Source organism: Atractosteus spatula, chromosome 27 (assembly GCF_055471065.1).
Source record: "Atractosteus spatula isolate fAtrSpa1 chromosome 27, fAtrSpa1.hap1, whole genome shotgun sequence".
Classification (NCBI taxonomy): domain Eukaryota; kingdom Metazoa; phylum Chordata; class Actinopteri; order Semionotiformes; family Lepisosteidae; genus Atractosteus; species Atractosteus spatula.
In genome coordinates, this window is record NC_142732.1 from 4,883,026 (window position 1) to 4,895,586 (window position 12,561).

Consider the following 12,561-nt stretch of genomic DNA (forward strand, 5'->3'; position numbering starts at 1 on the left):
GCATTATCTTTCTTGTGATCAATGCCAAGCTAAAAACGGGTTCAGTTCCCTACATACTTCTTGTTAATTTAAATTTGTGTTAATGTTAAAAAAGGCTTTTTCCAAAGCTGTCACCAAGTTGCAATTTCATTGAAAAGGAAAAAAACATGCTACTTATGTTACTTGTTAAATGTGTGCATGAAAAAGAGGCAAAAGTACTGAAGTGAGAAGTGAGAGCTGAAGATGGTTTGTATAGTCATTCAGGCTTTTAAAAAGCACGCACAGCCAACAGCAATGTCTCCTAGTCTCTCAGAAGTGCTACTAATCGCTATTAAAGATCCACATGCTTGTTTTAAAAAAAAAATCACACACTGCAGTTTTATTACCCATTTTTCACACACACGCTTTCTACATATAGGTAAGTGAAGGACCACAAGAACAGATGTACTTTTCAGTTCCTACGGAGTTCATTTTAACTAACAATGAACACTACCCCTCTGTTAAAATAATTTAGAAAGATTTTTTTACTCACTATAGTAAAGATAAGACTAAGGATATGAATAGTATATTTTTTAAATGCTGAAAGCAAACCAATGTTAGTTTTCTACAAACCCCTTAAGAGGAAAAATCCTGAAAAGCACAGAAGGGTTCACTTCACTAACCACAAGAATATATTCTGGCACAACGGTTTAGTACTACGGTTACATGCAGTCAACAACTGGTTCGCAGTCATTAAAGACAGGCATCTTGACCCCTGCACAAAGAGAAGCATTTCAAAGCCACTTAAAGCCTTTACATGGTAAATCAGCCAGTGATCCTGATGCCTCTTTTGCGCTTACCTGTACAGATTCAGTTAAACATGATGACTGTGAACCAATAGCAGACCGACTTTTTTCTCCTTACACTACAAGCTCATTAGTAACTACAGGTCTAGGGAGTGAACTTGCTACAGTTCTGCCTTATCTAGGTCAGGTTTAGAGGAAACTCAAAAGGCACTAGTGAATGTGTCGTTTTGAAAGCAGTAGCAGTGTAACATGATAGAAAAACAACTCATGCAGATTCCTGAGATTCAGTCCTCCAGACTAAAAAAAAAGATGGAAAATAAAGAATCAACTTTCACCTTTTCCTTAATTGCATCAACCTGCAAGGGAATTCAGAGGCGCAGCTTAGAAAAATCAAACTCCATTACCAGCACAAAAAGCAGGTAGAAAGAGGAAAAACAGATGTGAAATAATCAGGGAAGTACAAACCATTACTAGAGAGAAAAAAAGGGAATCGAAGATGAAAACAGTAAAGAGCCACCTTTAATACAAATGCAGTCAGTAAAAAATAGAATGGGTCCTACACTAACATGTTAATTTTGCATGCCAAATTAATGATTTTTCTAATTTTCATGATTTTTAAATCCTTGTTACAAATTACGTACAGATTTCTAATTTTACATCTCCAAACACTATCTTTAATACATATTAAAATGCAATGTTTTCAGCACAATTTAGTTTTTTTTTTACATTACACATACAATCAAAATACAGGTAGCATCAAAAAAGTTACTTTTTTGATAAATGTTTTGATACTTTCAAAGACCAAAGCATCAATTAAAAAAACATATCTAATATTTCCATTGAAATAGTGCCATACTGCTTAACTAGTGGCATTCCATAATGTTACTGATAAACACTAAAAACAAAAAGATCAGAAGTAGCATACCTTGTTTCAATTTAAAAGCAAAAGCTTTCTAACAGCATCTCATACAAATTATCTTTCAAAAGTAGTATGACACAAAAGCAATATTAATTAAATATACGTAAATATATAATAATATAATTAACCATGCACACAGAATCTTTCAAAGCAAAAGCTAGCTACGCTTTACCAAAAATGAACTGTTCTCTTATGTCCAGCAACTCAAGACAGTTAGCTGCTTTAAACAACTTCTGATAATATGTTTAATAACGTAATGGAATGTGCAAGACAGGGGTCCCGCTAATTTTAATTTAGACCAAATGACTGTGAATAGGAAAAATATTGCCTTTTATAAAATAATCTTTCTGCTAGAAAAAAGTACACAATTTATTTTGTGGCTCTGTCCCACATTTGTATGGAAAAGTAGCAATAATTAAGAACCAAAACTGGAAAAAAACAGCATGATTAAAAAAGAAAGCAAGCAGAACTTCATAAAAAAGATGGAAATTTGAGAGAAGCAGGAATGCCAAGATGTTATAGTTAAATTAAGAGGCTTAAGGAAACTTTGACTCAACGGAAAGCTTCATGGGTTGTGAGGATTAAGTTTCCTAAGCACACCTGCATTCATGGGCAGCTGTATCTAAATGGGTTTGACTGGTTTCATTTGCTCATTACCAATGAAGGCAAAACTGCTGCAAAATATGGAAAATATTTATGAAAGCTTAAATGCTAATTACTTCCATTTCCAGCCACTCAAAGGACAAGGTATTTTAGAATTCACTTAAAATTTAACAAATACCATGCCATAATCACAAAATGTGATTATTAAATTATTAACTGAAAACTTACAAACACATAAGCAAGTCGCAGTACAATTTACCTTAGACAGGTACTCCCTCATGACCTGGATGAAGTAGGGCATGGAGAAGTCCATGATGTTGTGCCTCCACGCAGTTTCCAAGACCACGTCAGGCCTCAGCAGGTCATAACAGGTGAAGAGGCAAGCAGCAAAGCATTCCTTCTTCCCCTCCAGCAGGAACCACTGTAGCAGCTCCTCTGCCAGTTCTGTGTCCTTCGATTCTGAAGCGTACTGCATAGCGTCCTAGCAGCAAAAAAAAAAGCACACGTAGCTTAGGCCGGATTTTCATGTCCCAGTCAATGGTTTGGTGTCAGACCAGTACAATTCATAACTGTCTGTGAGCTGATTTGCTCAGCTTTGGCAATGGATCAACAGGAACTGTGAGAACGCAGAAATTTGTCTAGATTCGTTATACTTTTACCTTGTACAGTTTGTCCTTCTTGCAAAGCTCCACGCTTTGTTTCCAGCGATTGTTGCCTTTGAAGAGGTACGCAGCGATTCTCCTGAATTCAATGAGTTCATGCTTCTCAAGGCGCTGAGCCAGGGAAATGTTGTCAAAGTTGTCATAAGCATCTATGGATGTACGGAGAGCCTGGAAAAGCAAGAGACATTTAGCAAGTTCAAAAAAACATTTTAAAAGACGCATCAGTTTTAGCTAATATTAGCAATCATTAGCATTTAGAACTGTTTGCCAAAATCTCTTATATTCTTGTTTAAGTGATGAGGTAAGTCCATCTTACCTGATAATCTTCCTCTGTGATGAAGAGATTGTTAAGTGCTTCATTAACTGCTTTGTTGTTGTGGTTCTGTACAGATCGTAGGTATGGTTTAACCAGCGGAAGCTGTTTAACCTGTTTGGGAGAGGGCAGTGAAAAAAAAAATCAATAAACTAAAAACCACTGATGACATTAACAGTGAAATAAATTTAAGACAAAAACTTGGTATGGTGCACATCTTTTGAGTATATTCACACATGCTCAAAAAAGGATCAGAATGTTAGGGTAGCTTCTCTTTGCCCTAAGAGTGGTAAAAGTATGAAGAAAGGTTACCTTGGTGAAAAAGTTGACAGCACGAGTGTGATCGAGGCGGGGAGACAGCACCATAAGCAGATCATTCAGTAACAATGGTTTGAACTCCAAGTAAAACTGGACTGCTTTGTAATACAGCTCAACATTGGCCACCTACAAATTAAATGAAGAAAAAAAATCAATCCATACATATCATCCCTTATTCTGTTAAAATCTAGGTAACACAAATCTACATTATCCACCCAAGATGTTCTGAATCATAACTCGTGTCTCAAACTGTTGATCGTATCAAATTGTATTTAAAATACAACAACGTATAACAAAGTATAAAATCATACAAATTCAATGATACCTTGGTAATGATGTCTTTGAATTGTCCCTCTTTCCAAGCATCTGTTGGATGGTTCATCATGGTGATGATAGCATTGTCATACTCTTCGTATTTGTCATACAGGAATACCAATTCAGCCCAAAGATGAGCCTGCTCTGCAGCCCTCAGAACCTGAAAAGAATAAAATGTAGAACTTTGGGAAAAGAGCTATTCTCAGAGCTCAATACTATTTATATACAATTGCCATCTCATGAGCATAAACCTGTATGTAGATGTAGAACATAGATGGAGAGACAATGGTCTATCAGCATATTTACGCAACGTCAAGCAAGACTGATGCTCCTATACTAAGGCACAGACTTTATGCAATAAGACCTTACCTTTGGAATATTGACCCTGGACCAGAAGAGTTCCAGGTGTTCCCTCATCTTCTGTGGCTTAAATTTGGAGTAGAGGATTGCGAGTTCTGTAAACATTCCCATATGAGCTCGCTCCAAACCAAGGGCTGCTTCCAGCATGGTGATGAGCTCCTCAAAGTAGCCACGGTCCTAGTATGGTGAGAAAAAAAAACAGTGATATCACTGCACTGGGGCTCTTCAATGTGCAAACTACACATGAATAACATCTGCCCCAGTTGATAACAAACGAGGAGACAGTTTCAGGCCTACCTGGTAGTAGTTGATCAGCTCTTCCAGTTCATCAGCATGAACAACAATGTGAAGGCCACACATCTGGGCCAGACGGAACTCCTTGCCATCAACACAAGCAAAGCAAACCTAAAAAAGAAATTTGACAATTTACTACAGAGACTCCAGCTAAAGCTTGTATAATACTGTAGTTACAACAACATTTGCCAATAATAATCCTACCTCCTTCCATGTGCGAGTGCTATTAGCCTTGCGGGCCCCATCAACAGCAGCCTGGTACTCTCCTAGATGAACCAGGGTTGAAGCCAGGCGTCCAAAGTTGGAAACATTGTTATACAGCAGTTTGGCTGCATCATACATTTTTTCGTCATAGCACCGGTCTCCAACCTATATAAACAAAATTAAAGTTTTATGACACAAAACTAAGCCAAAAAAAAAGTTAAGTGGTACAGGAGACAGAGCCTTAAATCGAATTGTGGGTACGAAAGTGCAGTAATAAATCTAAAGATCTTCTGTATTCCTCTTAAATTTAATTCACTCGAAATTGTTAACTATATTATGAAAGATTAGTACTTTGGTTACTTTATAGACTGAACTTTGCAGATTGGGCCCATCTTTGTGATTTTACCAAGGTCACAGAGCAGTCTACTTACCACCATTAAAAAAAAATGCCAGATGTTTTAAATCTTTTAAAAGATTAACATCAACGTCTGCTAACGATATTAACAAGAATGTTAATGGCTCTTGAACATTTTTAAGACGGTTAATGAAATGGCTTACTTGCTGGATGTGAGCATTATTGGGCCCGTTTATGAACTCCTCCAGCTCTGCCAAACGATTGGTTTTTGCCAATGCGAAGATTAGCTCAGTCTCCACGTAGGACTCCCTGGCTTTCTTGCGAGCCATCTGCAAGAACTTCACAAGGTCCTCCCAGTTTCCTGCAAACACATTTTTACAATCGTAACAGGTTCACTCCACCGGACACTAGTAAAGAGGCACAATTAATTGTATTTGTTTCTTACCACTCTGATCAGCTGCCTGCACAACTTCCATGTATGCTGAGGGATCATCTGCTTTAATGTACGAGTCGATCGCTTCCTTAACCAAACCCTTCTGCAGCTGGGCTTTAGCAAGCTGGCTCCACACAGCTGGCTCATTGCAGCGTTCGGCGAACTCATAGGCACGATCTAGGTTCCCAATATGCTCAATTAGCACCTACAACACAGAAAGAATATAATGAGACGATAAAAATTAAAAGCAACAACAGCACCACCACGCAAGTGTCAGCAAGCAATTCGTTGGCTTACTTGAACTGCAGAAGTGTTAACATCAAACTTCCGGAAGATGGCAAAGGCTTCTTCGAAGAGCTCATTGCTAATAGCAATGTTAGCAATGTCAGGGGCATCATAATTGTCCAGCCGATTGATATACTCCATCACACGAGTTCGGTCTGCTTTGATGGCTGTGAGGATGAGGAGGTTCTGCAGATTTCTGAAACCAAGCAGTATTTTCATTACTGGGTGCTCTCATTTATAAACGCAAAAACAAAATATTCATAAAGTGAAAGTGAAAGTACTTCACCTGTGCTCACTGAATACAGAGTTGTCCAAAACGATTTTCTCCAGCAGCTCAATGAGCTCATTGGGAAGATCTGCAGTCATGAAGGCCTTGACGGTAACCGAGACCTCCTCCGGGTCTTGTGTCTCAGACAGTGCAGTCTGCACAACCTGTAAAAAATGAAATAAGACAAAAGCTGCATAGTACCATACAGTGAACACTTTTCCAATCAAAGTGTAGGTTTCCTATCAGTATGTACTCCCGAAGCAAACAGATTTTACGATTACAGAATTAATTTCAAATTCCTTCAAGGAAACCTAGCATTGTGTTCCAAAAGTGTAGTCTTACCTGATCAATAAGAGGCCTCCTGTATGGGTTGCTCTCTAATAGCACACTGGCCCACAGCTCAGGATCCTTGCGGCGAACAAGGTAGCGGGACAGACTCTTGAAGAGGGAGTTCTCATTGCAAACCTGCATGTAAAACAGATATTTACATCTACTTTTCTGTAGGAAAGTAAGTTTTTTTTTTTTAAATGCTGGTAAAAAAAAATATCCAGGCATATCCCAAACCGTTTAGTAAAAAGAAGTGCACTACCTAAAATATTTTAATACAAACCTAGTAATCTAGATCATGCAACATCCATTTAAATATTGACTAAGATCTGGTTTTGTAACTGGATGTGGAAAATAGTTCCCAGAAATCTAATAAAACAACCTTGGACCAAGCTTCAAGATTACTCACATGGATGAGTTCCTGGTCGCATTGTCCTCGCTCATAAGCCACACAAGCCAGGTGAGGATCTCTCTTCTCGCAATATTTGCCTACCACACGGCTGTCATAGTAAGGGTTCTCGCGAAGAAAGCGCTCTGGGTTATTGTTGCTGTCAATGTAGATTTTGGCCAAAGCGTTATGGGTTGCAGGTTCTTCACAGCCTTCATGAATGCGGGCTTCCAACCAGGGCAGGAGCAGCTTTAGTCTGTAAACAAATGTCAAATAAACATGAGATAGAATTGCTTATGAAGGCTCCCATGAGGCTCAACAAGTAAACGTGCACACTCTGTGCTCAATGGGTTCTATGATCCTGATGCTGCTGGTTTGACTCTTGGCCATATTATTTACTGACTGTGACTAGGGTTCCCTAAGTGGCAGCACAGAATTAGCTGAGGCCTGCAAGGGCAGGACTGGATCAGTCAGCCAGGCTTCAGCTTGCAATTTCTGGCAGAACAGCAAGTCCTGCAACTCGCCAGGCTTGCAGTGATTTCAGTGAGGAAAGTGACACTCCTGAAGTCGGCGGGTCCCCCTCCTGTCAGACACAGCGATGATTTGTCCGTGTCACATGACAAGCGACATAACATGTGGGGGTGTTACAATAGCTTGTCGATGTGCCTCATCCTCTCCCAAAAAAGGTACAGGTGTTGCTGCCCGACAGACAACTCGTAGACAACTGCCAGTTCCACAATGAGTACAAAAAACTTTAGGGATTCCAAATAATTCAAGTGGGTTCCTTACAATAAGACTACAAATAAGTTACCTGTTTCGTTTTTCAACTTCAGCCACCAGCTCATCAGTTGAGAACTGACCCCTCACAACCAGAATAAGATTTTTAATGACATCCTCCGAGCAATCCACATCCAAAAGCCCACCAATAACCACAGGCAGACGGCTGGGGTTCACCTAGAGAATTAAAATAGGCCAAATATAATTTGTATTAATACTATGCGCAACTACATTAGGGTATATATGACTACCGTCAATAATGGAAATGAATTGTTTTTGGAAGACAATATAATCAAATATCGATCAACTACTATATTGAGGCAGAGCAATGCCTCATTTAAAACACCAAATAGGATTTTAAGAACCAGCCTGATACATATGAAGACAAGCTGATATCCTTACCTTTTGCACATAGATCTCAATGTATTTTTGCAGGTTGTTTCTGTACAGATAGAGAACCAAATCATGGACGAAGTCAAAGCGGTCACACACAATGATCAGTGGAAGTTGGTCAGTTAGCTTGGCCTCCTGTTGTAGAAAAGGACCAGGAGTGGAAAATGTTTTAGATCGATGTCAACAATAAGATTAAAAAATGAGAAACAGTCAAACCTGCATTATGGGAACACTTGTATAGACTATCCAGAGCAGGCAATACTATTCCACATATTTTTAATGTCATTACTGGATACTGTTGTCCTTATTAACAGATTTGACTGTACTCCATTGAGTATTGATCTAACAATACTTAATGTGAAATAATACACCAAAAATGAAACTAGCTGGTTATACTCTAACTGAAGACCCCTGTAGTAGTGATTCAAGATGACAAGCTATCTCAAAAGAAAAAAATGTTTCTTAACTACAACAAATGGAAGGTGTCACATTTCAGGGTTTAAGGATGGTTAAATACTGCAGACGTGTGTTTTCTAAAAACTCTGAATAAAACAAAAAAAATATTGAAAGGCTAACAGTGCAACCTGTACACAGTCCAGCAGATAAACCTGCTTCACTGCTACAAACACTGTACACCAACACTGGACCACAAACAATTTTTACATACCCTAAAATAAGACTTCTGGCACTGTGTAACTGCCATCAGTATTCAGCCAACAGGATTAATACTCTGGGATTGTGTGCCTCTTATAGCTATAAATTACAGGGTCAATTACAATTAACTCATTTCTGAGACCTTTGATGTTTCACTTGAAATAGTATTTATATTTAAAGTATTAGAAAATAAAAACAAAAAAGGTCTTACTACAGATAAAACATCCAAAGCTATATCAATTTTGTTAACATAAATGCAACACTATTGTGATTTAAGATTGACAGCAAGCCAGTTGGGAGCCTTAAGTTTCAGAATTTCCCTTACTTGAGAAACTTCAATGTGCAATCCAAAGGACTCAGACTGATCAACAAAATCTTTGTCTCAACACAAAAGGAAACTCTAAAAGCTCAAACTGATCAGCACTAAAAAACTAAAAAAAACTAAAAACTTTACAACTGGCAAAATTAGTTTTACAAACACATGTTGAATAAAATGAATTCTGAAAATTAAGACTGGTTAGGATGCTGCAAACATCTGAATTCTAAGGATGTGTTTCACACTAGCCTAAAAATATGGGTACAATAACTTTTGTTTTCCTCTATTTCAAGTATTGACAAAACTCACAAGGCAGTCAAAACTTGCTTTCTTATTCTCAAAGTTTAATAAAACTTCAGGGAAGATACTTGAAATTTTCAAAAGCACTTGTACAAATCCCAGGTTTAATCCTGTATCTACAGAGGGATGGAGAAGGGGAGGAAGTCCTATACTTGGGAGAATTACCTGGTACATGTCCTGCCCATTCCAAAGACACAGGGAAAAGCACAAAAGATAATAACTTCCATCAGGAAATAGTTTATGTACACTTCTTGTGAACAAGTGAAACGTCTCAAGATCTACAGGGGACTTGCTTAGGGATAGCATTAGCAAATTCAAATCAAAAGGAAGATTTAGGCACGTTTCGTAGATTGGTCATGAAATACGTTTTTCAAATTTGTATTTTTAAAAACAAATTGTGCTCATTTTTTTAAAAACAACAATAATGCACATGCAATCCCTAAAAATGTTCGATAATGATGGTAAATTTTTACTGACAGCAAGTTACAACTAGCCAGTCAAAGTATCTAATAAACGTTCTACAAGACTTGAAATAAAAAAAAAACCTCAAGATAACACAGAATTTCACTAAACCCAGCAGAACAATCGGCACAAAGAATATCAAATCCACAGGTCCATATGCAATGTTTTCAGTAAAATGTCACTGTTCATAGGTAATTTTCAAATGCGTTGTCTGTCATAGTTACCTTCAAGAAGTTCTTAACACGCTCAGGATCATAGCAATTACTTTCCCTGCAGATTCTCTCCACCTCTTTGATTTGTCCAGTCTTACAAGCTGCCTGAATGTATTTAAAATGAACTTCTGGGTCCTGACTGAAGTTCACAATAGAGCCCAGGAAGTAAAATAGACCTGGAAAAACAAAGCCCTGATATTACAGTAACTGCACAAACAGGACAAACAAAACACTACATTAGTATCAGGTGGGTCAGCATGTGTAGGAACAAGTAATAGGTTTATTCCATGCTGAAAGAAAAGAAGAGAGAAAACACAACGTTTCGACCGTGGAGCCTTCTTCAGGTGTCTGAAGAAGACTGTAAAAACACTACATTTACCTTTATCTACTTTTACACATGATATCTTCAAAATCCTAGTCCTGGTGACTCCTGTGTCAGCTGATTTTCAAATCAATTGCTCAAATAAGGCAGTTAATTTTTTTAGCAAAATGTTGAAATCAAAGAGATCAAAAAGTTCATATTAATTATGAATTAAATTTGGGATTCAATATAACTAAAAGCTTAGATAGAGCAAAACTCAGTAAACTCAAAGCACTGACCTACATATTTTACCCAGGCTTCTCTGAAAGTTTCAGAGAACACAAATTGATGTTTCATCTCCTTTGAAAGTGACTTAAAGCTAGCACCCCACTTACGCATGACACCAATTAAGAAATGGTTTTACAGCTCAAAGCTGCAATGTCAAACATATGTCTTGTTTGGTGTAATTAACAGTTTCACATCACAAAAACACTTGTGAAAGCATCCATGTGACACAACAGTTTAAATTATATATTTGTAATGATTAAGATGACAAAACGTGCTTATAAAGACTTCTTGGTAAAAATTCAAGATATTTTCAGCTACTGAGTAGTTTTTGCTTTTATAGAAAATAGGCAATACGTTTAGATTTAACAGTGCCTTTAGGTATTCTGCTGTACCTTATTGACTACCTTGTACAAAGACTTGCAACCCATTTAGCCAGTTTTAATCAAATCTAGGTAACAGTATGTAACAACGAAAGCTATAATTCTTCCTGGTTATGCAACATTTCATGGTCAAGTCCATGCATATTATAGAGTTCATTTTAATTTGCAAGGCTGTAAAACAAAACCTGGCAAAAAGCAGGCCTGCTTCAAAAAGATAAAAAAAACACTTGCTGGAAAGCAGATGGCAAACCGATGAGATGAAAGTCGGGAAAAGAGAATATCTTACTCATACCTTCAAAACTCTTGAAGGACTCAAAGAGCTCAATCAGTGACTGAGTGGAGAGCTGCTCATGGTATTTAGATGCCACCTGAACACAGATCTGCAGGTTCTGCCGAATATTAGCAGACAGCATTGCCCTCAGGCACTCCAGGGAGTCCTCAACAGAAAGTGATCCAAAGAAATTCACCAACCACTGGTGAGGGAAGAGAAAATATGAAATTTTAAGTTAACCTAGTGGAGCATGTTGCAATTTCACATCTTCTAATTAAGGTAGAATGCTTTTCATTACCTCAGGATTGAGAAGATGAGTGTGAACTACAGCTCGTTTGATGTCATACAGGTCTGTGTAGTGTTCCAGGGCTCGCTGTAACAGGCCAGCTTTCTCGCACAGCTGGGCAATGTGGGCCCGATCGTAGTGAGTGAACATCTGGTTACCTAGAATAGCATCCGCCACCTAACAAAGTAAACATAATAGACAATTAAGTCATAATTTTGACATTTTAAAATGTAAAGGCAAAACATTTGTATTTTAAAACACTAATGAATGCTTAAACTGTAAATGAATTAGATGAATGAAGAGTAGTTTAGATGTCTGACATGGAAGGTTCGCATCTAATCTTAAAAAGCAGAGGATTAGTAGTAAATGTTTCCATGTCCTCTTACCTGTGGTGCGTGCATGAGGTTCATTTCCAGCAGTCGGGTCTGGAGTGGGCCCTCAGATGGCCGATTGTTCTTCAGGGCATCAAGCAGGAAGGAAGTGCATTGCTGGATAAGGTTGTATTCCATGAACACGTCCACAATCTATTGGTGAAAGATGCATTGATTGCTTTAGGGGGAAAGTTTCACAACAGCATAAAAGACTAAAAACCATACCGCTAACAAAAGTTTCAAAAATTTAATCTTATGTGACATGTAATAAGGTGAAATGCAAGACCACATAATTAGAACAAATGATCAAGTTTTTTGCAAATCAAAATATGATGGTTTGTAAAAAAGAATACAACTTTTACTTATTTGCCCCTCATGTTTCCACAGAGGGATATGACCCCATCTTAAAAACATGGCACACACCTGTGTGATGTCAGCCAGAGGTTCCTCATCCTGGACCAGCATCTGAGAGAACTGCAGTCCTTGATCTGGGCTGATCCTCATTACATTCCTCAGCAGGAAAATCCAATCAGGAGTATATCCGACCTGTGCAAGACACAAAAAAGGGCACCTGAATCACAAAAAACTGAAGGCACTTTTCTTTAATGGCTTTAATGAATTAACATGGTATAGTACATTTTCACTATACTACCAAAAATGCTGGGTATTTGGGAATAGATAACTTTATGCCCAATAAACCAAAGCTGAATTTAGATCTATACAGAGTGATTTCTAATACACA

At 37.9% G+C, this 12,561-nt stretch overlaps 1 protein-coding gene across 2 annotated transcripts in view; it reads right to left on the bottom strand.

Moving 5' to 3' along the window:
* LOC148814231 (clathrin heavy chain 1) overlaps positions 1-12,561 on the bottom strand; it is a 34,781-nt gene that overhangs the window by 2,515 nt on the left and 19,705 nt on the right. The window contains exons 10-31 of one of the 2 annotated variants that reach the window (XM_088906767.1): positions 12,243-12,365; positions 11,835-11,972; positions 11,461-11,625; positions 11,184-11,364; positions 9,935-10,098; positions 7,988-8,113; positions 7,620-7,762; positions 6,830-7,064; positions 6,436-6,558; positions 6,112-6,257; positions 5,838-6,021; positions 5,553-5,745; positions 5,311-5,468; positions 4,753-4,917; positions 4,552-4,659; positions 4,264-4,431; positions 3,905-4,054; positions 3,574-3,705; positions 3,265-3,375; positions 2,946-3,116; positions 2,546-2,767; positions 1,100-1,120 (exon numbers count right to left, since the gene is read on the bottom strand). In XM_088906767.1, coding sequence (XP_088762893.1) covers positions 1,100-1,120; positions 2,546-2,767; positions 2,946-3,116; positions 3,265-3,375; positions 3,574-3,705; positions 3,905-4,054; positions 4,264-4,431; positions 4,552-4,659; positions 4,753-4,917; positions 5,311-5,468; positions 5,553-5,745; positions 5,838-6,021; positions 6,112-6,257; positions 6,436-6,558; positions 6,830-7,064; positions 7,620-7,762; positions 7,988-8,113; positions 9,935-10,098; positions 11,184-11,364; positions 11,461-11,625; positions 11,835-11,972; positions 12,243-12,365 — 3,327 coding nt within the window. The remainder of the gene's footprint in view (positions 1-1,099; positions 1,121-2,545; positions 2,768-2,945; positions 3,117-3,264; positions 3,376-3,573; positions 3,706-3,904; positions 4,055-4,263; positions 4,432-4,551; positions 4,660-4,752; positions 4,918-5,310; positions 5,469-5,552; positions 5,746-5,837; positions 6,022-6,111; positions 6,258-6,435; positions 6,559-6,829; positions 7,065-7,619; positions 7,763-7,987; positions 8,114-9,934; positions 10,099-11,183; positions 11,365-11,460; positions 11,626-11,834; positions 11,973-12,242; positions 12,366-12,561) is intronic. The other variant, XM_088906768.1, reaches the window with a different exon arrangement.